Source organism: Dendrobates tinctorius, unplaced genomic scaffold (assembly GCF_039654945.1).
Source record: "Dendrobates tinctorius isolate UK_male_01 unplaced genomic scaffold, ASM3965494v1 ptg000022l, whole genome shotgun sequence".
NCBI classification, from domain to species: domain Eukaryota; kingdom Metazoa; phylum Chordata; class Amphibia; order Anura; family Dendrobatidae; genus Dendrobates; species Dendrobates tinctorius.
Window position 1 is genome coordinate 40,658,909 of NW_027361690.1, and position 25,317 is coordinate 40,684,225.

Genomic DNA, 25,317 nt, shown 5'->3' on the forward strand with positions numbered 1-25,317 from the left:
ACTAAAGTTAACTCATAAGGTGACAAATCAGATTGAGAGGCAAAGTTTTTTTTTTTTTGTTTTTTTTTTTCTATAAAGGAAAGCTTTAATCTGCTCTGCAGCCACAATTTCCTTGTGTGTCCAGCTTAACTTGAAAAATTTGGTGAAAAGTCCTCCTTAAGGCCTCATTCATGGAAACATGATTTGGGAGTATGCGTATGGGCCTTTGACTGCAATGATGTAGATGGAGTCCCTGTGTGCGCTATGACAGACATAATTTTCATCCGTATACGCTTCGCTGAGACGGGCTCCAGGATGAGCCCCACTATGTAGCTATACCCATCTTGCGACTTTTAATCCTCTGTAGCATACAGTGTAAAGCTGTACATTCAGGAGCGTCTCACCTCAATCACTTTTAGGGCTGCGCACAGACGAGCGTTGATTCTCTCACGTGAGGCTCTATTATGCTAAATTGTGATCAAGTGTCATCTTACAGTGATGCGATTCTCTCGGATGAGAGAATTGTAGCACAGGTGATGAGAAGATGGAAAGCAAGATTTCTCCATCTTCATTGTCTGAGTCCACAGATGTCAGACTACAGATGTTTTCTGGGTGAAATCCAATGATTTCCACGCAACCATAGACTTTAATGGGTGAGTGTAATCCGATTTCGATTCCACATGAGGAAAAAAAAATGCCGATCAGCATTGATTGATCCAATTGCTATAAAATAAAACCTGACACAGCACTCGGCCGAGTTACACGCTCGTGTGAGCGAGCCCTTAATCCGATATCCATAAATCTGAGATGCTCACTTTTCTGGACTGAGACAACCTCGTTAAGATTTCGGCAGATCCCACATTCCAAAATGTTTCTGCCAAGAAATGTGAGCTGTTTTGTGGACACCTTCTACAACCACTCCTGTGAAATGTACAGTGGGGCAAAAAAGTATTTAGTCAGTCAGCAATAGTGCAAGTTCCACCACTTAAAAAGATGAGAGGCGTCTGTAATTTACATCATAGGTAGACCTCAACTATGGGAGACAAACTGAGGAAAAAAAAAATCCAGAAAATCACATTGTCTGTTTTTTTTTCATTTTATTTGCATATTATGGTGGAAAATAAGTATTTGGTCAGAAACAAAATTTCATCTCAATACTTTGTGATATATCCTTTGTTGGCAATGACAGAGGTCAAACGTTTTCTGTAAGTCTTCACAAGGTTGCCACACACTGTTGTTGGTATGTTGGCCCATTCCTCCATGCAGATCTCCCCTAGAGCAGTGATGTTTTTGGCTTTTCGCTTGGCAACACGGACTTTCAACTCCCTCCAAAGGTTTTCTATAGGGTTGAGATCTGGAGACTGGCTAGGCCACTCCAGGACCTTGAAATGCTTCTTACAAAGCCACTCCTTCGTTGCCCTGGCGGTGTGCTTTGGATCATTGTCATGTTGAAAGACCCAGCCACGTTTCATCTTCAATGCCCTTGCTGATGGAAGGAGGTTTGCACTCAAAATCTCACGATACATGGCCCCATTCATTCTTTCATGTACCCGGATCAGTCGTCCTGGCCCCTTTGCAGAGAAACAGCCCCAAAGCATGATGTTTCCACCACCATGCTTTACAGTAGGTATGGTGTTTGATGGATGCAACTCAGTATTTTTCCTCCAAACACGACAAGTTGTGTTTCTACCAAACAGTTCCAGTTTAGTTTCATCAGACCATAGGACATTCTCCCAAAACTCCTCTGGATCATCCAAATGCTCTCTAGCAAACTTCCGACGGGCCCGGACATGTACAGGCTTAAGCAGTGGGACACGTCTGGCACTGCAGGATCTGAGTCCATGGTGGCGTAGTGTGTTACTTATGGTAGGCCTTGTTACATTGGTCCCAGCTCTCTGCAGTTCATTCAGGTCCCCCCGCGTGGTTCTGGGATTTTTGCTCACCGTTCTTGTGATCATTCTGACCCCACGGGGTGGGATTTTGCGTGGAGCACCAGATCGAGGGAGATTATCAGTGGTCTTGTATGTCTTCCATTTTCTAATTATTGCTCCCACAGTTGATTTCTTCACTCCAAGCTGGTTGGCTATTGCAGATTCAGTCTTCCCAGCCTGGTGCAGGGCTACAATTTTGTTTCTGGTGTCCTTTGACAGCTCTTTGGTCTTCACCATAGTGGAGTTTGGAGTCAGACTGTTTGAGGGTGTGCACAGGTGTCTTTTTATACTGATAACAAGTTTAAACAGGTGCCATTACTACAGGTAATGAGTGGAGGAAAGAGGAGACTCTTAAAGAAGAAGTTACAGGTCTGTGAGAGCCAGAAATCTTGATTGCTTGTTTCTGACCAAATACTTATTTTCCACCATAATATGCAAATAAAATGAAAAAAAAACAGACAATGTGATTTTCTGGATTTTTTTTTCTCAGTTTGTCTCCCATAGTTGAGGTCTACCTATGATGTAAATTACAGACGCCTCTCATCTTTTTAAGTGGTGGAACTTGCACTATTGCTGACTGACTAAATACTTTTTTGCCCCACTGTATGTGCGATTGCCAGTTCTGGATCTATACAGAATTGCTCTGAACCGTTTTCAGTGGGAAGGGTTAAGTCTAGTGAAAGCCATGGATCATGTGGCTGACAATCCCGCAATCCCGGTGTAGAATACATTTTACCTGGCTTACAATCCTTATTTCCGTTTTGTATCTTTTCACTTCTAGAGTTGAGTTTCGCTTTACTCATAATTTCCCGAGAGATTTTCTGCTTGGAAATCATCATCATCCTCCGGGAAGCTGGTGGATGAAGGAAGGGGCTGTGGTGTGCTGGAATTTATTAACAATCTGTTATTTTACCCTTTCTTGCTTGTAGGCGGCTTGTATGTTTTTTGCAGATGCAGACTGTAAGCTTGTGTTTTTCTGTGTAAGCGTGGCTAATTGAAGTGTTTGTCGTGTGAGCATAATGTACAGTACATATGCACATACACGAATAATGCGGGTAACGTGAAAGCTTTGCATCTGATATGTGAAGGTTTTCTTTTGAAATAAAGTGGTTTCCTGCATTTTACTCACTGTTTCCATGGTAATGAAAATGTTGCATTTTGATCTATAAATTTCAATTCCTGATAACACTTGGATATTTGTTTTATGATTTACAATGTCCAGGCTTGTATGTCACATTGCTGTTCAAGTGCCTTGGTCTGGTCTCATATGGTGTCCTTTGAGAGCAACATGGTATCAAGGGAGAGACATTTAAGTTTGGGGATAAATTGTTTTTTAATGATTTGATTCTATTTTCATATAAAAAGTTGACCAAGGTTAGATACACACATGATACATTTATGAACTTCTTAAAAATTGATGTCTGGACTGGCCATGGGTCTTTTGACCTGATTTAGGCTTTTATGAGGCTGTTGAGGTCAGGAAATCATCCTGAAATCTTCAATCAAAACTCGCCCTGTAATTGTCAGATGTCAAACTGGCCTAAATGTTACTATGTCTCATAGAAAAAAAAACATACGAGTCCTGCACGCAGGTTTGCAGCATATCGGCGTGCACACTCGTGACAAATGATTCCGCCTTTGATTTCTGAAGCTTATTAGCTTAATTGATGCTGCATTTTTGCATCTCCCTAGCGTTCATTCACGTGAACATACTCTAAAGCCCCCATCACACACAGCGATCTCACTAACGAGATCGCTGCTGAGTCACAAGTTTTGTGACGCAACAGCGATCTCACCAGCGAGATAACTGTGTGTGACAGCGATCAGCGACCGGCCCCCCTGCCGGTATCGCTGATCGCTGTTGAAAGGTCTGGACTTTTTGGGGTCGCTGATCTCCCGCTGGTCAGCATGCATCGCTGCGTGTGACAGGCGGGAGACCAGCGAGCAGGAGATGGTAACCAAGGTACACATCGGGTTACTAAGGGGCGCGCAGCGCCTAGAAACCCGATGTGTACCTTAGTTACCAGCGTGCTGATGCAGGGAGCTGGTAACCAAGGTACACATCGGCTCTCTAAGTGACATGCGCTGCTTAGAAACACGATGTGTACCTTAGTTACCAGCTCCCTGCATCAGCGTGCTGGTAACTAACGTACACAGCGAAGCCGGGCGCTCGGCGTCGCTGGTGCTGATCGCTGGTGAATCTGCCTGTTTGACAGCTCACCAGCGATCATGTAGCGACTCACCAGCGATACTGACAAGTTGATGTCATTGTCGGGATCGCTGTATGAGTCGCTATGTGTGACGGGGCCCTTAGGCCATGTTCACACTTTGCACATTTCCTTAGTTAATCTTCCTTAGGTTTTTGCACCGACAAGGCAGCAAGAAACTGACACCTGCGTTTTGGCATTTGCCCATTGTTTCCAATGGTTGAAATAATGCTGCAAATACGCTGAAAGAAGCGACATGCTGCAGTTTGCAGAAGTGCAGCAGTTTTCCAAATCAGTCAGGAAAAAAAAGCAATGTGTGGGTGCATGAGATTTCTGAAATCTCATAGGCGTTGCTGGTACCGTAAAACACGGCTTACAATTAGCATAAAAATGTGCAGTAAAAAAACTTGGCAAAAAGGTAACCTTTCCACATAGCCTAACAGTACACAAAAAACTCAAATGGTTACAGTGCTTTACATCCCTTATATAGCTTTCGTTAAGCTTTGATGCCACATATAAATGCAGTTGTTTTTTTTTCACCACACAACACAGGGCACACTTGATAAAATCTCATCAAAGATCTCCCACTCGAGCGTTCGGAGAAATTTACTGACCCGACTTGCCAGACACAGAGGTGCTGGGTATAGTTAGTGCCTTCATTTCTCTTCTTCATTGTGGTTTGTTTCATTCAAATGACTCTATAAATGGGAAGTAGTATATCTGCACCCTTCACAAAGAACAGAGCGTTTTACCTTTATGCAAGCTGATGGCCTTCTTTCTTCCACATTGCAGCATTTGAGAGACAAGTAAGTGAGTGATTGTCCTCTAACGTAGTAGCTTCTATGTGGTAAAGAATTGGATGTATCACATGACCCCATATGACTATTATTTCATAAAATGTTAGAGTTGGAAGGGACCTCCAGGGTCATCCTGTCGCGAACCCCCTGCTCAATGCAGGATTCACTAAACCATCCCAGACAGATGTCTGTCCAGCCTCTATTTGAAGAATTCCATTGAAGGAGAACTCACCACCTCTCCTGGCAGCTTGTTCACTCATTAATCACCCTCACTGTCAAAAAGTTTTTTCTAATATCTAGTCTGTATCTTCTCCCGTTAAGTTTCATTCCATTGCTTCTTGTGTTTTCATGTGCAAGTGAGAATAAGAATGAAGCCTCTACACACTGACCTCTCTTCAGATATTTGTAGACAGCAATTAAGTCTCCTCATAGCCTTCTTTTTTGCAAGCTAAACTTTCTCAGACCCTTTAACCATTCCTCGTAGGATATACTTTGCAGTCCGCTCACCATCCTGGTAGCTCTTCTCTGTACTTGCTCCAGTTTTTCAACGTTTTTTTTTGTATGCAGGAACCCATTATTTGTATTCACTATATGATTTTCTATACCTTAAAGGGGTCTTCTCATGTTATTGACTTGCTTATTTTCATGATGTCTAACAAAATAAAGCAAGTTTGCAATCAACTTGCTTCTTCTATCTGCTTTCATTCTCCTGCAAAGAGGTGTTTTATCTTTCATTAGTGTACAGCTAATTGCCAAGGAGAACAACAATCAGAGCCTGACCAAATGTTCACGTTTCAGGTTTAGTAGGTAACTCCTGAGAGCAACTCTCCCCAGCCCATTGATTTCTATAACGTAGTTACCTATTCAACTCCCTCTTCCTCCCTGTCAGCTCCTGACCGGATATCCGTCCTGCAAAATTACCAGCTCCTGACCTCCACTGCAGCTTTCAGAGCAGTTCCCCTAATCATAGCTCTCACTTTCCTGAGAAATGTTCTTGTTCAAAGACGCTTAGCTTTATATGTAAATATAGTCATAATGGCAAACTCTTCAGAACAAGCATTGATAGGCTGTCACAGTAGCAGCATAAGTTGAGCAGACAAACAAGGTTTCTTCTCAATGACTGTCACTCAAGGGGGTCTGCACCTCATCCACCAAATTCCATAGAAACATAAAGCGAAAAGTTATGTAACATTATGCTGTTGAAAACACAGGTTCATAAATGAGAATAACAATTTTTAAGTTTACTAATTAAAATTTGTAGCCGTTCACAAGTGTGATGTCAAGCATTTTATCTTAATTAATGAGACGTCTATTTTTAGTAAGTCAGTCATTGACTGTTCTCTATATGTTGACTTTTGAATGTGTTTTTCTGGTTGGTCAAGAAAGCAGACTTGTTCGTATAAATCTGTAATATTAACTTGTAAGTTGACATTTGATGTAACATATTGTGCTGTTATCCTGGATGACTAGAAAAGCAAGATAATTGAACAATGATGTTTGATGATCAGTTGATTACACATTGTCCAGGCCAGCTAGCTTGTTGACTTGAAAACCGAGGTGGAAAAACAATGCAAATTTATTAAATATTTAACCAATGAGTAGAGTTGAGCGAAACGGGTCGGCCAGATTCATAAGTTGCCGGCTTATGCCAAAGTCGGGTTTCGCCAACCGAAACCCGACCATAGCGTGAAGTCGGCCATGCGGTGGGTAAACGAGCGCCAAAGTCAGATTTCCCAGAATGCTTGCAGGTGCCTTTTTTTCAGCCAATGAGCAAGAACGTACACTGTGGGCGACGAGATGACATGTGCAGCGTCCACCACCATCGTAGAGAAGGGCATTGCAGTGATTGACTTGCTTTGGGAGGCGTCATAGTGTCTATAAAAGCCCTGACCGCTGACCTCCATTTTATTTCTGCCAATCTTAACAGTAGGGAGAGGTTGCTGTTTATCAGTAGGGAGAGAGTTAAGGCTGTAAAGATATAAGAAGTTCTTATGTGCTTGTGCTGATAGCATTTGTGCTGTACAGTTAGTGTGCAGTGACAGGGGAGGATTTTCTTGTGTGCAGCAGCGCTGGTTATTAGGCTGCCTGATAGTTGTATTGCTGTGTGTACACTGCTGTGCAGACTGCTTTTTACACAGCACTAATACTTTCATTCTTTTTTTCTGCACAGTTACTGACTGTTCATTTTTTCCCACACCGTATAGAGCTGTACGCTCCTCACACACTACCGTATACCGGCTGGTATCACGGACTAATACATGCTGACTATGTGTGACTCTGGAAATAAATACGGAGATCTAAATTTTCCCCTACATTGTATACAGCTGTATGCTTCTCATACAGTACCGTATATCTGCTGTTTGTATTACGGTCAAATACATACTGAGTGAGCGTCTGTGTGTGACTCGGGAAATATATACAGAGATTTAAATTTTTCCCTACACCGTATACAGCTGTACGCTTCTGATACAGTACCGTATATCTGCTGTTTGTAATACGGTGAAATTCATACTGAGAGAGCGTCTATGTGACTCCGTAAATAAATACGGAGGTTTAAATTTTCCTCTACACCGTATACAGCTGTACGCTCCTCATACAGTACCGTATATCTGCTGTTTGTATTAGGTCAAATACATACTGAGTGAGCATCTGTGTGTGACTCTGGAAATATATACGGAGATTTAAATTTTTCCCTACACCGTATACAGCTGTACGCTCCTCATACAGTACCATCTCTCTGCTGGTATTTTTGGTACATTTTCCCAAACATGAGGAAGTATGGTGGAAGAGGCTGCGGACGTGGGTGGGGGGAGTCAGCTGGTACTGATGGTGGTGGTGCATCTGCTGTAGTGCCAAAAGCACAATGGCACCGAAGGCAGGGGGTGTTGAGCCTGCTTTGTCTGGCTCCAGAAGGCCTGGAAGGCTCCCTTTTCTGGGAGTAGGTAAACGGCTTTTAAAGCCAGAGTATCAGGAACAGGTTTTGGCTTACATTGCCGAAACAGCCTCCAGCTCTATCGCCTCCTCTTCTAAAGTTTCCAAAACTGCAAGCACTGAGTCGTCAGTGCAGGCTCCTGGTCAGGAACAACACCTTTCCTTGTGTCCTTCACCCCCACCAAAAGTGAAGGATGCGGCAGGCCACACTTCAGATTACTCCCTGGAGCTCTTTTCACATACCATGCCTAAGTTATCAAGTGAAATCCTGAATTCCCCAGTCCAAGATGAATATGACATGGAGTGCACTGATTCACAGCCAGTGCTATATGATTTTGCTGGTACATTCACCCAGAGCACTGCATTGCCCTCTCAGTCTACTGAGCCAGACTCTGACCCTGATGAAACTCGGGTGCCCCTTCCCGCATACTATACCACCTTACACGATGACACAGAGGAAGGTGCAGATGAAATTGAAGAGGAGGTGATGGATGACCCAGTTGTTGACCCGGATTGGCATCCATTGGGGGAAGAGGGTGCCACTGGCAATAGCTCAGAAGAGGAGGAGGATCCGCAGCAGGCATCGACATCGCTGCTGCGGTTATCTGACAGGCCCGTAGTAGTCCAAAAACGTGTTAAAAAAAAAAAAAAAGTTGCAGGACAGCTTGGCCAGACGGTCAGATTAGCATGCGAGCCCTGAAAATTTTTCCCATAGTAGGAAGAGTGCAGTATGGCACTTTTTTGACCAAGCCTTTGCCTCATCAATAGGATTTATCTGTAAGAAGTGCTTCCTTAATAATTATCCGTAGTTAACATCCCTGCTCCATAAGGTGCGAAGACTGTGCTCGCACATCCGTCGCTCGGCCATACACTCCAGTCATATGCAGAAGCTGCAGCGATTGCTCCACCTCCCGAAGCACCGCCTAATCGTAGATGTTGCAACAAGGTGGAACTCCACCCTGCACATGGTTGAGAGGCTGTGCAAACAGAGGCAGGCTGTAATGCATTTGTGGGAGGATACACGGGCAGGCAGTTTGAGGGAAGACATGGAATTGTCGGGTGTGCAGTGGTCAAAGCTGAAAGACCTCTGTAAAGTCCTTCAGTGTTTTGAGGAATGCACATGGCTGGTAAGCGCAGACGACGCCATCATAAGCATCCCACTTATGCGTCTGCTCATGCAAAGTTTGATGCACATTAAGGATCAGGCGTCTGCAGAGGAGGAGGAGGGAAGCCTTGATGACAGTCAGCCATTGTCTGGTCAGGCAACTGTCCTGGATGAGGAGGAGGATGAGGGGGATTATTATTTTGGGGAGGAGGATGCTTGTCATTGGGGCAAGAGAAAATGTTGGCTTGCCAAGGTCAGGTACAGGGTTTGTGCGTGACTGGAGACATGTGGATTTGGCAGAAAGTGCTCCTCCACCCACCACTGTCAGCGATTCATTGACACCTGGAACATTGGCCCAAATGTGTGATTATCTCTTGCGGATCGTAAAAAGGGACCCCCGCATTGCCAAAACTATGAAGGATGACGACTACTGGTTGGACAGCATCCTCGATCCACGCTATAAAGGCAAACAGAACATCATGCCACAGGAGAACCTAGAGCTAATATTGGCGAACAAACAAGCAACTCTGGTAAACCATTTGTTAGAGGCATCCCCAGCACACAGCAGTAGTGCAGGTTCTACCACGAGCCATACTGGGCAACATGGAAGAGGTGTTCATGGTGCACACAGCCGAAGTGGCGTTGGAGACAGGGGTTTCATGACCATGTTGTGGACTGATTTTTCGAGTACTGCTCCCACGACTGGTAATACTGAATTGATTGCAACAGACAGGAGATAGCAGTTGTCAACTATGGTTCAAAACTACCTCTCCTCTCCTATCTATGTTCTCGCTCACAGTTCATTCCCCTTTGACTACTGGGCCTGTAAACTGGACACCTGGCCTGAATTGGCACAATTTGCCTTACAGGAGCTCGCTTGCCCTATGGTAGTGTGCTATCAGAAAGCATCTTCAGTGCTGCTGGATCAATCCTGACAGAAAGAAGGACCCGGCTGTCGACCCAAAATGTTGGTGATCTCAACTTCATTAAAATGAACCATGCCTGAAGGATTTTGTACCACCTTCCCCTGATGACACACAGGTTGCCAGCAAAATGGCTCGCTTTGTCCTCCTCTTCCTCCGACTTCTCCAATTCCTCCATTTGCAGCTGCTGAACGTCCAGCCTACACCTCAACATATGCCAGTTTCTCCACCTCCCTAACTGGGCTGTATCCCCCCCCAAAAAAAACTTTAGCCAAATAACCCCCAGTTTTCAATGCTGATAATATAAAGTAAATTAAGATTGACAAGCTTAAGTAATAAGAAGTGATGTCGATGCCATTGAAATGGGCACTGTAGGTGTATTTACTGTCCTCCACTCACTGCTGACTTTTATTCCCCATTGACTTGCATTGGGGTCGGGTTTCGGTCGGAACTCCAACTTTTGCCGATAGCCGGACGATTTCGTTTGACTCGACTTTTGGTAACGTCAGGTGGTCTGAAACTCGACCCTCCCTGAGGCAAAGTTGCTCATCTCTACCAATGAGGATATATGCACTTCTGTAACAGATACCTCAAGCCAAGAGATCCAAAGAACCAGAGACTCATTACAAGACAGCAGCCAAGGCATCATGGGGCTCCAACCCCGGTGGAAAAAATACAGATCTTCTCCATTGGTCATCACTGAGCCATGGGTACGTTTGGGGTAGTCAGGATTTAGGCTGTGTGCACACGCTGCGGATTTTGCTGCGGTTCCGCAGCGGTTTTGGCCGCTGCGGACCCGCAGCAGTTTTTGCTGCGGTGTACAGTACCATGATTCCCTATGGGAATCAAAAACCGCAGTGCAGACGGTGCGGAATTTTCCGTGCGGATTATCTGCGGTTTTCAATCCGCAGAAAGAATTGACATGTCAATTCTTTCTGCGGATTCTCCTGCGGTTTGCCATCTCCTCCATTGAGGAGATGAAAAACCGCAGGGCAAAACCGCAGAGCAATCCGCAGGTAAAACCGCAGGTATTTTGACCTGCGGTTTCACCTGCGGATTTTACAAAATCCGCGCTGATGAATCCGCACATAATCCGCAGCGTGTGCACACAGCCTTAGACCCACCGGTCACCTGAGCACCATGGAAGTATTCAGAGAATCCAGGTTGCGACCCTCCGGTCAAATGGCCTTGTACCTCAATGGATTGTCACCTTCCTGAGCCTGACGTTACCTCCTCTCTGTGTGCATGCCACAGGTGGGGTAGTCGGCCCTGGGAGCTCTAAAATAACAACTGCTCTTATCCTGGCGAGTCAGCGGAAGTGTGAAACTACAATTTCCACCATCTTGGCTATTTTATTGGACCTATTCTACATATTGTTTTCCTGTTTTGTGGTTCAATAAATTATTGCCACTGTTTTACCCCCACCCTGTGTTGTCTGAGTAGTATTCCGACCACAGGGAAAGGAGAGTGGGTGTTTGGTGGGATGATCCCTCGTTCATGCGGTTTCGGTTAGCGGGCTAGCGCACTTGTTGACACCCCGTGTCTACACAATGAGTATTAACACTTGTTTATTTTTTTTTACATCTCTTTGCCATAGAGACTGATCACCATTGCTCGGCAGCAGAACATGCATAGCGGTTACAAGTTCTTTACTTTTGCGCATGTAAGGACTGTTATAAGCTGGCCAGGATTACTGGAGTGTACTGTTACCTACTAATCCCGGCCAGTTCTAGCGCAATGCTTAAAAGCTAGAAAGCAGCGGTGGTCAGTCTCCTATGCAAGGAGCTGTAAACAAGATAAATGAAAAGTGTTAATATCTAGAAGGCAAAAGGGTTTTTAAAAGCACTATCTGACAGTATCCATCCTTGAAGAACAGTATAACATTGTCTGTTCATAAGATGTCCCTATCTTTTACTAAAGTAACATTTACTAATGGGGACGGATACTTTTACATCTTTAAAAAAATAAAGTGAAATGCATAATAACACTTACAAGTAATACGATCTTGTTTAAAGGAAAACTATCACAAAGATATGGAAGCCTGCGTACTTGTGACACAAAAGCTGCAACTTTCATCTTGCGTACCAGCATTGATATAGATGAGTTTCTCGATGGAATATTCTATATTGTGATCCATTTATATGTTGTGTGGATTGGTTTTTATTTTTTATATAAAACGTCTTTGCGATAAACAGTCTGTATCATACACATTTACCAGTTGTAGGTACAGTATGTAAACATTAATATGGAGTTAGTTTGCCTTTCTGCAGAAATGTTTCACTGGGTTTTATAAAGCTCTGGTTTATTCAGCCACAAGTGCAATTGTGTGGTTGAGAATTGATGCGGGCAATCAGTCCTAGTTTAAAATTTATATTCATTTCAAAGATCTTTGATGAGATTGAGGTCAGGGTCCTCTGCCAAACAGTCAAGTTCTTCCACATGAAACCTTGTCTTTATAGACCTTGCATTTTGCAATAAGGTTTTGTCGTGCAGAAACAGGTAACGTATTGGTACAAATGTTAAAGTCTACAATGCCAGTGACTATCATTATTAGCTGTGCTATTATGTTTTTATTCAGTGGTCACATTCAAAACCATAAAGACTCCCAGACCAACCAACTAACCTTCTGACTTTGCCTTCAGTGGGTGAAACCTTTTCACATAGTACATTGTTCAGAGTGGCTGATTCTCCTGTCTTCTACTGTAGGAGGGAAGCTACAAAATGGACATTTCAGGCAACCAGGTAGTCTGCGAAGTGGAAAAAGAGGCCTGGATCTGCAACTAGTTTAATGTAAAATCCCAATCAGGGACTGGTTGCTTGAATGGTGAACAAAAAAGACTCTCCAATCACAGCCCTTACTTGAGTTGGTTCTTTTAGAGAATTCGGGAATCTATCTGTAGGTTCAACTTTTATAGGCTCTCTCTATGGGCATGTAGGTCATAGAAAGTTGAATTACCGTAAGTGATATCTGCGATCAGATGTCCACATTTTTCAAGTTGGTGAGCTGTTAAGATCTATGGGCCAGATATAGATATCCCTGAGAATTTGCTTTCATATCTTATTTTAAATGAAATGCGGCATTACCAGTGTGAGGCTACTTTCACACTTGCTTTTTTTTGCAGCGCGTTTTTCCCGCAAAAAAACGCATGGAAAAAACACATACAAATGCTGCGTTTTTTTCCAAGCATTTTTATGAGCATGCATGAAAAAAACGCAGCGTTTTTATGCGTTTGTATGCGTTTTTAGTGCGTTTTTTTCCAACATTAGTTGGCCCCTCACACTAACCCAAACCATGATTTTACTAACCCTGACCCTGACCCTTAACCAAACCATAATAACCCTAACCCTTAACCAAACCCTACCCTAACCCTAAACCCTAACCCTTAACCAAACCATACTAACCCTAACCCTTAACCAAACCATACTAACCCTAACCCTAAACCCCCTTAACTAGCCCTAACTCTAACCCAAACCCCTAAATTCCATTGTCTAACTAAGGCCTCTTTCACACATCAGGTTTTCGCCGTCAGGCGCGATCCGGCGCTTTTGACAGAAACCGGATCCGGCGAAATGCAATGCCGGATCCGGTTTCCCCCCCATTGACTTGTATTTGCGCCGGATCGCGCCGGATGGCCATGCGTTTCATCCGGTTTTCGCCGGATCCGGCAATGTGTCGCGATCCGGCGTCTGGAAAAAACAGCTACTGTAACGTTTTTTGTCTCCGGCGAAAAAGCCGGACACGTCGGATCCGGCGCGTCCGGCTTTTTCACACAATGAAAGCCTATGAGCGCCGCAATGCGCCTGATCCGGCGAAAGCCGGATCCGGTGGCCGGATCCGGTTTTTTGGTCTGAGCATGCTCAGTAGCTCTGCCCACAAGACATATATAAAAGCAAGACAGTGGGACCCACAGCCACACCCAACATGCCACCCAAGAAAGCAACCAAGCGCAGCAGGAGAAGGCAGGAGACCACTGCAGCACCACCACCACCCCAAATGGAGCAGCAAATGGAACATGCTGAGGAGGGGAGGCCAGCAGCAGATGAGAGACGGTAATTATCAAATCCCCCATTCCTCCAAACTAGGGCTATTGAATATCAAGATATTCATTGGCCCTTTGTTTCTCTTTATTCAACAGCCACCCAATAGATGCAGCAGCAGCAATGGCAGCAGCTGGAACACCACCCACAGGCATGGAGTGTGGCCACCAGGAAGACAGCACATCATCTTCTGGGAGCCCTCCCTCGCATCGTCAGCGTTTGACGGTAAGTTTTTATTTCCAAAATCCATCATCTCTGTAATATATGTCTATTCATTGCCTTTTATTTCAAAACAGGATTCACAAGATGAAGAGGAGCTCCCAGAAGAAGAAGGAAGGGGTGGACAGACACTTGGAGTGGGCTCACAATTGGTAAGTTTTTCGCATCAAACGCAGAAACACAACATCACACTACACACAACACATAGAAAACAATGTTCTGCAGACCACACACAGCAAACAAATGCCTACATCCAAAGACATAACATTTTTTGTTTTCTTCTCTAGTCTTCCCAATCTGGTGCTCGGCCAAGAGGTCCTCGCAGTGCCTCCCAGGGTCGTCGGCGACAGCAACGCGGCGGTCACCAGCGTGTAAGTATAAATATTTTTGCTTTGTTTTTTTGCACTTTTTATTTCATTTCTTTTGTGGAGGCTAATTGTTATTTTTGTCTTTTTCTTTAACAGCCTTCACAGCGTGCTCCCGACTCTGACGGTGAGGATGGAGGACTCGATGTGGACCACCTCATCGATCTCGTCAGAGAAAGGGAGCCGCTCTGGAATATGGCTGACCGCCGCCACGCTGACCTTATCGTTACCCGACGACTCTGGGAGGAAATCTGTTCGCTCCTTGTGGGCCGCTGGGAGGACCTCGATGTTCGGGCCCAGATTAAAGAGCGTAAGTATATACAGTACCGGTTGCTTGATGTAAACCAGTGTTTCCCGAACTCCAGTCCTCGTGGTCCCCACGGATCATGTGTTCAGGATTTCTATTTACTATGGAAATCCTGAAAACATGACCCCTGGGGACCACGAGGACTGGAGTTTGTGAAACACTGATGTTGATGTTGTATACTAACCACTCCTTTCTCGTTTCAGGGAACAGAATTGTGAATCGGTGGCGGTCTGTGAGGGATCGTTTCAAGAAGGAGTTCAATAAAGAGATGCGGGCCCCGAGTGGATCTGGAGGACGCAGGAGCAAGTACAAGTACGCACAAGCCCTGTCGTTCCTTCGGGAAACAATGGTCACTAGAAGGTAAATATTACACACCACATGTGAAAAAAAATGTTAGATGTAACTTTTTTTTTTTCAGCCAGGGCCATACCATGTCAGTATTTTAATTGTTTTTTTTTCTCTTTATTCCACAGCACGGTGAGCAGCACTCGGGAGCCTGCACGATTGGACCCTTCTGAGGCGATCCCTGAGGAGACCGGCACCGAGGGACACTTCGACCGACCCGGTACATCTGCACCTTCCCAGCCTTCCCACACATTCGACCCATCTGTCCCATCCACCAGCACAGGAGCATCGTGGCCGCCTACATTACATGAAGCTGCTGGTGAGGAGATCGCTTTCCCTTTACCCCACCCTTCTGCCCCTGCCACCTCTAGTACACCTGCGGGTACTGGGCGGCAGCGGCAGAGGGGTCAGGAAAAGACTTATGCGCCAGAGTTCTTGCATCTGAATGCATCTTTCCAGAACTGTCTAAAAGTCTTGTCAGAGCAAATCTCCGCAGGCTTTCAGCAGATCAACTCCAGCATTCTGGAGGTGAAGACACTTCTGCAAACCATGCATTCAGAAGCAAGATCTTCGCCAAACCACACCTTTTTCAGGTCTGTTGTGGAGCGCATGGCAACACTATCTCCTACCCAGCAGATGCATGTAATGCATTCGTGCCACGGTGCTCTACAGCAGGTTACCTCCCAACCTCCACCTCCCACCACTGTAGTTCCTCCACCTGCACCCCCTCCAGCCACTTTCCATCCTCCCCCTCCTATTACATCTGCACCCCCTCCAGCCACTTTCCATCCTCCCCCCTCCTATTACATCTGCACCCCCTCCAGCCACTTTCCATCCTCCCCCTCCTATTACATCTGCACCCCCTCCAGCCACTTTCCATCCTCCCCCTCCTATTACATACCAGCAACCTCACCAGTACCAGACATCTCCCCACTTCCAGCAACCTTCCCCGTACCAAACGCCTTCCCCGTACCAAACGCCTTCCCCGTACCAAACGCCTTCCCCGTACCAAACGCCTTCCCCGTACCAAACGCCTTCCCCGTACCAAACGCCTTCCCCGTACCAAACGCCTTCCCCGTACCAAACGCCTTCCCCGTACCAAACGCCTTCCCCGTACCAAACGCCTTCCCCGTACCAAACGCCTTCCCCGTACCAAACGCCTTCCCCGTACCAAACGCCTTCCCCGTACCAAACGCCTTCCCCGTACCAAACGCCTTCCCCGTACCAAACGCCTTCCCCGTACCAAACGCCTTCCCCGTACCACTTTCCATCAACATCATCTGCTCCTACAGTCCCTGCCCAACCCTCCACTCCACCGCCCACCACCTCTTCTACCTCCCACATGTCCACCCATTCTGTAGCTTTTTCCACACCATCACCTCTAACTGTTCCTTCCCCACCACGATCCCAGTCCTCTCTCCACACTCCCATTGTCGAAGTGTCCCGCAGCCCCTCCAGCAGTATTTCCACCCCACACTACACCGAGTTATAATGTTTTTTTTGTAATAAAAATGCCCATTTGGTTGGTTTCAAACCTTTATTAAAAAAGTTTTTTTAACTTTAAAAACAGTTTACACAAAAAAAATATTTTAAATAAAAGTTAAATTATTGTTTACACTGGTTGTCTGTCATTTCTTTCTGCGGCGAAATATGTTTAAAAAAAAAAGGTTAAATACAGGGTATTTAAAAGGTATTCAAAACCAGGTATATAACTGTGGGTAAATTTTAGCTTTTTGCCACAGTTGTGTTCCTGGTTGTGTTTGAAGCAAAGTATTTCACCTGAAAAGTTGTGTTTATCGTTGGTGATTTCCTAACAATGTACACAACTTTTGTTAAAAGGTGAAATACTTTGCATAAAACACAACCAGGTACACACCTGTGGCCTAAAGCTAAAAATAGTAAGACCATGACAAGATAGCCAACTTTGGTTGGCAAAGGTATATACTGTTGGTCCAGAAGGTACACAAGTTTGGTTAGGGCACAAATCTTTCACACTCTGTCATCCTGCCAGTGTACTCTGCCTTGAGGTGACATAAAGTATAGTGCAAAATTGTCCCTCATTACTGAAACCGTCACAGAACTTCTAGTGGTAATATTTCCAATGACAACATCCATCTTCGCCAGTAACTTGCTCTTCTCTCCAACCTGCACTTTCTCCTCTACAACCTGTCACAGAAGGGCTGTAGGAACATGCTATATATAGTTTTCCAGTAGCCAATCCCGTTCGGAAGGCCACAAGGGTCAATTTTAAAAACCAGATCCGGCGTAATCTGTCGAAAAACGGATGAACCGGATGAGACGGATCCGGTTTTGTCTGTCAAGAACAAGACGGATCCGGCAGAAAACCGGATCCGGCATTCCGGCACGACGCCGGATCGCGCCTGACGCCGAAAACCTGATGTGTGAAAGTAGCCTTATGGTCAACAAAAAAACGAATGCGCAAAAAAAGCATACATGAGCATGGCAATGCGCACATGTGCGCACCCATAGACTTATAATGGGTGTCTTGCTGTAAAAAAAAAACGCATTGGGCGCGCATGCGTTTTTTTGAGGCAAGTCGGACGCCCAAAAAATGCAACAGGATGCATTTTGTGCGCCCGAGCGCACACCACAAAATGCATGCGCGGAAAAACGCTTACAAACGCATGTGTATGCACACATAAGCGCATCCCATGCAAAATATAGGGGGGAAAAAAACGCATGCGTTTTTTAGCGCTAAAATACAGCGCAAAAAAACGCAAGTGTGAAACCAGCCTGAGACATGTAATGACTGACAACCTGCTCTGCTGGTCTACAGGTCTCACTCCTGTAACTCCCTCTCTTATGTAAAATAAGGTCTACCGACAGATTATCGCAGAGATCTTGGTCTGTCCAATAGATCTTACCAGTTTGTTTATATATTTTAAAAAAATGTGAATTTCTCTGGAAAAAGACATCTGATCGCAGTTATCAGGATATAATTTTTTCAGTTTCCTATGACTTACATGCCCATATAGACGGCATAGGAGTGGCCAGACTGCTAAGGCTGAAAATGTGTTGAAAACTCTTTAAAGGGAATCTGTCACCTCATTTTTGGCCTATGAGATGCAGCCACAGCCAACAGGGACTTATCTACAGCATTCTGTAATGCTAAATACCAACAGGTCTGACAAACCCACATGGTTAGATAACCATGTAGTGGTAGGCCGTTATAATCCTATCTTCAGTTACCACATAGAACCACATAAAGAAGATGATCAAAAGGCTGTCAAATTATGCATAAAAAATACAATGTTTATTAGTACAAAATTAAAATCATATCGCCAAATACTGGTACAAATAGAAAAGTGCAAAGTGTTCACCACTCATAAAACTCAGAATGCTGTAAATAAGCCCCTGATGGCTGTGGCCGCATCTCATAGGCCAAAAATAAGATGACAGATTCCCTTTAATAAGCAAGAGGATAAACTGAATGAATGTTCTTGCCCAAATCATATAGAATTACGGTATGTATGTTTTTAGGCTTTCAAGGCCACCGGGAATCAAAATTAATCATAGACCCACGTACCAACCTTCTTCTGACTGACCAGTGTTTGCTGATGAGGCTCTTTGTGAATTGTCTGGGGCTTTCCTGTTAGAAGAACTTTTTTTTTTTTTTTTTTGCTACTAAAGGGAGTGATTCTGGAAATCAGTGAAAATCAATAAAATTCTATATTTGTGGTAGTTTCAACAAAGCCCTAAAACTATAAAGGCCTTCTTCTGTGCTGAGCGGAATTATTGAATTTTTCAGAGCACATCTAATGAGTACGGTATATTGCTCTTTTGAGAAGCCGATCTTTAGCTTTCATTGTGTTGCTTTATCTTTCTAGTATTGTTCTACCTCAAGCCTTGTTTTTATGATTATTTTTTTTTTTTTTTTTTTTTTGTCTAGTGCTTTTGAATACCTTTTTATGAAGACTGCTTAAAAGAAATGTGTTAAAATCAGCTCGTCTAAAGATGCCAATATTTTTTAAAGGAATGCATCCTCTCAATATGAAAAATAACATTTGCTAAAGATGAGCTCCCTAGCTAGCGAACTACCATGAAGCTAATCTGTGACGCAGGCTGTGTTCCCACGATGAATTATTTACGCTGCATATTTAAAAAAAAAAAAAAAAAAATTGGAAGTAACCAATTTTACTTAATAGGTGCAGAAAATCTATAACACCAAAAGCTCATCGTGGGAGCGTAGCTTTAAAACTATAACCACACGTTCTTGTTCCCTAAATGTTTTTCTCTCCCTTTTCAGGTGCATTGGGTAGAACAGCAGGTGGCAAAGAAAAGAAGGAAAAGAGATATTTTTCCAGAGCCAACAGACCCCAAATTTTTCATGCAGTGGTATTTGGTAAGTCTGTAAAAAAAAAAAAAAAAAAAAAAAAAAAAAATTGCATAGTTTTTTATTTTAAAGCTAATTTCTCAGTAAATATTTTTACGCACATATTCTCCTAAAAATACTCCATACAGTATTCTCCCTGCAGCGAGGAATGCCGTGTCATGCTTTGTGCTAGGGATGATTGCATGAGTATTGCTGTTGCCAGAATTGCTTTTCTTTTCTAGCACATGCACGCGATATTTGATTTTGCTGTACCTTTGTCTTCTTTTGACATGGAGGAAAACAAGGTTGTCGCTTATTATACTTTGCCTTACTATTTTAGTTCATCTAGTAGATGATGGAGACTGAGCTAAATATCACTACAAGAATGGAACAGGAGTGACTGCATTTCTGTGCAAACCAAGCGGCACAGTCATGTGCACGTATTGTGTTTTTTTGTTTTTTTTGGCATAGCATTTTGTATTGATATAAATCTTTTGTGTCATTTCCCCCACAAAAAAAGTGTTTTAGCCCTAAATTTTGCATTTTCACTCAAGGTAACAGGAGAAATTGCACAACAAATTGTATGGTGCAATTTCTCCTGAGTACACCAATGTACAGTATGTGGTCGAAAAATACTTTTGAGGCACAGCGCAAAGTTCTTAAGGGAAGAAGCGCCGTATTGGAGTTCACATTTGATGGACAGGTTTGAGAGTGCCATGTCACATTTGCAAAGCCCCTGATGTGCCAGAACAGCAGAACCCCCCCATAAGGGATCACATTTTACAAACTAAACCTCTCAATGAGTTCATCTAGGGGTGCAGTGATCATATTGACACCACAAGTGGGTCACAGAATTTATACCATTGGGCAATGAAGAAAAAAATAATTATATTTTTACCACCAAAATTTAGTTTTAGCCCCAGATTTTACATTTTCACATTGAGGAATGGGTAAAAGTGGCACCAATATTTGTCACACAATATCTGCTGAATGTTGAAATACCCCATATGTGGCTGTACAGTATTGCTTAGCCATTCGGCAAGACTCAAGAGGAACAGCTCGCTATTGACAGCGCTCAATCCCTCCCGAGTCTCGCCATATGTCTAAGCAGTACTGTTGTACAGGAGGGAGTGCAGATTTTTCTATAATAGTTTGCGGACTCCATATACAGAGCCCCTATGTGCTAGAAGAGGAGAAACCCCGTAAAGTTACCCCATTTAGAAAATTATACCACTCTAGGAATTTATCTACAGGTGTCATGACTATTGACTCATGGGTGTTTTCCAGAAACAACCAGCAGTGGATGTTGCTGAGTGAAAATTGCAAACTATCATTGTATTGACCAGTATGTAGTAGTGACCAGTACGTTGCAGTACCCATAAATTGTGCCCAGCTCATGCCCCAGTAAATTAGTAGGGCTCTTGTCTGTATAGAAATGCCAAACGTGCACACTAACTGCGGTTCAGAAAGGAGGGGGGTCATTTGGATTTGGCAGTACAGAATTTATTTATTTATTTATTTATTTTTTTTGGGGGGGGGGGGTGCATTCCACTTTTCCAGAGCCTTTGTGCTACCAGTAACGTGGTAGCCCTACCTATTTCCGTTAACAAATGACAGACGTGAGTGGGGACTTGCTTTTTTTGTGGATTGAGTTGAAGCTTTTGGAACATTTTATGTAACATTAGAGATCACATTTATCCGACTCTCTACGCTGAGCATTTACATCGAGTTTTCCCTTTAAATCTCCGGCTGATGTAATTCAGATGAAACCCCCCCCCAGGGCATCCATTCACTATAATGCAGCAGTAGAGTTACTCTGGGCTCAGTGTGACCTGTGTTCAGCGGTATCCTTCTTTGCAGAGGCGCACAAAACTGTGGCCAACGGTACTTTTATGCACTCCTAATAAAAAGACGGACACCGCCGGATCACAGGTCAGACAGCGTCCACAGTGCCTCCATCTATCACGTTATAGGTAACCGTCCATCGAGGGTTCCGTCTGAATCATGTATTTCAGAGATTTACACGAAAACCCCAGTGTAAGCGCTCAGCATAGAGCACTCTGCATAGAGCACAGGATAAATATGTGAGTTACTTTGGGAGGCAGAATGAAAAAAATCAACAGCAGGTGAAGAAGAATTTGTTCTATTTTATTTTTTACTCTGTTCCTCGACTTTATTCTTCTGGTTGGTGCGATATCAGACTTATATGCCGTATTTTACGGATTATAAGACGCACCTTTTCCCCCCCAATTTGGGGGGGTCAATGGGGGTGCATCTTATAATGCGTATATACCTTACCCGTACCATTGCTGCAGGCTGGGATGAGGGGGTGTCCGGCGTTGCTGCTGGGATCTCCTGTGCTGCTGCGGGGGGCTCTGCTGACATTTTGTAAAAGGCCAGAGCCCCTGCAGTTCAGTGGTTTCCTGTGTGGTGGACTCGTGGAAAATGGACACCGGGGGGGGGGCAGCGCATGCGCAGTTGGCGATCTCTGCATCAGGCTCTCGGGAGATGAGATTTCTCTGCGGAGTTGTTCAAAAAGGAATTGGTTCTGTGCCTGAATGGATGTGAACACAGGAATGAAAAGTATCTCTACCGCGGCTGTGGCTGTGTTCCACTGAAAAAGCGTGTTCCAAGCTTTTTGGTAGATGTGTGTTTTGTTTTTATTTCCCCTGCATGAGGTTTCCTTCTTATGATTGGTCAACATCATGTAGAGGCAAAAAAAAAGAAAAGAATTTCTGCTATTGTTCCATTGGGCATAGCATAAATTAGAATCTAAACTTTGCAAACAAATATATCCATAACGGAGGTGAGAAATTAAAATATAGTCTACATTTTATCAAGCTCTGCGCACCTACTGTTCCATGATGTGGACAATTTAACATACTAAACCTAGTGGAGGGTTCTCTTTACAGTGTAACAGTTGTTTCAGGAGAGCTCGCCGCATGAAGTCGGTGTCTGCCTCTAGCTCCTCCCCCTCTCCATAGAATCTTATGAGCACCATACATATTACAAAGTTTGATTTTTTTTTTATTTTTTTTTCTTGTGTAATATTGATTTATTATGTGCAAATTAAAACTACAGTTACTCATTAAAGAGTGCTGGTGTAATAACACTAGTAGATTTCACACATTAATTTGCTGCTTCTGCCAGGCAGGTTGCGTTATAAGCCCTGACCTACAATTTCTAGCAAAATAGCAGGAATTTAACTTTAAAAGGTTGAACTCTAAACCTAGTAGACATCTTATAATTTGTGTAAAGTCTCCAAAACACCGACTTTGCACTTGTGCTGCCAAAAATGTTGCTTATGAGAAATCTGCTTCTCCCCTTAGAGATGCCAGAGCCATTGAATGTATTTTTTTTTTCTTTTAAGATTTTCCCATTAAAATGAAATTGTGCTTTGTGCCTTCTCCTTGGTGATTACTATACCAACATTGTAAGTTGTCCTGAGAGAACTGAAAACATCTGGCTTGCAGAGACGTCAGGTTAAATTAGGTTAAAGGAACTGCAAGGTTAAAAATAAAATCTTGCTCCCACATAAATTAATATTGTGTGTATATATACCTAGCGCTGTCTATTTATAGGCCACTCTTAATCCTTAAATATTGATGTTCTTCTTTAATATTAATCTTTGACGATTTACGTGTGCACAATACTCTTGGTTTTTCAGTGGCTGGTGATATTACATTTATGCCAATACAAAGATTTGCGCCCTTATTTATGACATATGAGATATTTACTGTGGTCACTTTTTAATTGGGGGTTCTGTTGACCTTAATGTTTTTAAGAAGTGTTCACAACTTTAAAATGTGAACAGTTCCTAATCTATGAGGGTCCTGGCTCCAGGGGATATTGTGCTTTGTTCAAATTCACGCTTCATAAATTGGGGTATGAATTTTTAGCTTGCTTGCTCAGCAGCTTTTGTCCTATGAAGACATACATTCGTATTAAAAATACTATTAACTTAATGTTCAAGATTACTCCCTCCAGCAGTAATGGGATTAAAATATGATCTGTCTCTGTGATGGGCATGGCATGTTTTAAATCAATATTGCTGAGGTGGTGAAATTTTACTCTGAACTGCTTCTCTAATCTTGGAAATAAGAAGAAAATATACGGTAATTAGAGTTTTTCTATATTTGTGTCCCATCAGAAAGCTTTTAGTAGTAAATATTTCACCTAAAAAGTGTTGATTACTTTCGTATTAGTGCAGCTTTCATCATACTACAGCACTTCTATTGACGGAGGAGCTTGTCGCCAGACAGGTCCATCAGCCTCTTCTAATTGTAAGACACCATACATGGGACAGTTGCTATTTTGTTAGAGAAGACTGATGGTCTGGTCACATGCTCCTCCATAAGTAGCCATTTTATTTACAGAAGAACTGGTCAATTTGTGAGGAAAGATGCCCTAATAAGAGACGGTAGCCTACCTCCTTTGATTCTGCATATTTTATAAAGACCATTTTGCTTTCTGAGGTCAAATAATGTTTTAAATATGTTGTCCTCAAAGACAACGTATATGGGGGTAGAAGAGGCTCTTAACAGGCAACCTAGACGCGGCCTAGCAGCTAAGACTTCAGTGGATCACAAGAACAGAAGTCTCAAAGTCCCCTTTGAGTGACGTATTAGTGTTTGTGAGTGATCGCTTCTCAAGTTAATCGACCGTTAATAATCTATAGACGTTAGACAGTTAAAGGGAACCTGTCACCCCCCCCCCCCCCCCCCAGGGCGTTTTTCAGTTAAAGAGCCACCTTCAGCAGCACTAAGGCTGCATTCTGTGACGGTGGCTCTTCTGTTTCTGACCCCTAGTAATGCTGAAATATTGACTTTTATAACTAGCTCCTCATACCTGTAATGTGTCCCATAGGTTCCCATAGGTATGGTGTGTCCCCCTGTATCAGCCGCCTACCATCCGTCCATCATGCCTGTCCTGCGTCTCTGCACCGCCCACCATCCATCCATCATGATACCCTGTGCGTCGCTGCCTCCTCCTGTTTTGAATGCCGGCGCCTGCGCTGTGACAAGAGTTCTCGGGCATGCGCAGTGCGCGCTGCCCGAGAACCGACATCAGGCTATTGCGCCTGCGCATTGAGTGTTGCAATAACTATGTGCAGGTTTACCTAGAAGAACTGAGAGCTGTTTCAAAGGCAGAAATTGGTGACCGCAAATTTTGGGTTGATTTAGACTTGCCTTTTTGTTCATTCACTTTTAATTTTGATAATTGGTAAACAAAAATAAACTATGAGCACCTCTATTTTTGAAAGCATTCTTTGTGAAAGTTTTAAGCAGATGTGGAAAAATTGCTGCACGATACTGTAACTTCGGAAGAGATTAGTCATCAATATCGGATCACTGGAGGTCTGACGCCCAGCACTGCTGTTACCTGCTCCTGTGGCTGCCAGAAATGCACAGGCTATTCAGTCAATTACTCAGGTATTGCAGCTCAGCTCCTGTGTACCTCAATAAGAGATTATCTACAGAACGCAAGATCAGCCACTACACAGTCTACTTAACTGATAGTTCAGGCTCTGTACACTGTGTACTTCAAAGAGATGGAGGACCTGGTAGCAGCTGATTGGTGGGGATGGTGCCACATGTCAGACCCCCACCGATCTGCTGTTCATGACCCTATTCTATGAATAGGTGAACATTATGTTAGTAAGAATGTGGGATCCCTTTTCCATTTAAAGTGCTTGTCCAGAATGAATGCATCCTTCACGTGGGGATTTGAGCCCCCTTTCACAGAATTTGTGATGGTCCCAGAAGCCGGACCACCCACAATCCATGTGTCCGAAATATCGATAATGCTCTTTTTCAGACAACCCCCTTTAAAAAAAA

The 25,317-nt window shown here is 43.7% G+C and overlaps 1 protein-coding gene across 7 annotated transcripts in view; it reads left to right on the plus strand.

Moving 5' to 3' along the window:
- FURIN (furin, paired basic amino acid cleaving enzyme) overlaps positions 1–25,317 on the plus strand; it is a 334,609-nt gene that overhangs the window by 171,039 nt on the left and 138,253 nt on the right. For all 7 annotated transcript variants that reach the window (XR_012230939.1, XM_073568621.1, XM_073568624.1 and 4 more), the window contains one exon: positions 19,415–19,510. Coding sequence is in view for 6 of the 7 variants with exons in the window: in XM_073568621.1 (XP_073424722.1) it covers positions 19,415–19,510 (96 nt within the window). In the remaining variant the exon portion in view is untranslated. The remainder of the gene's footprint in view (positions 1–19,414; positions 19,511–25,317) is intronic.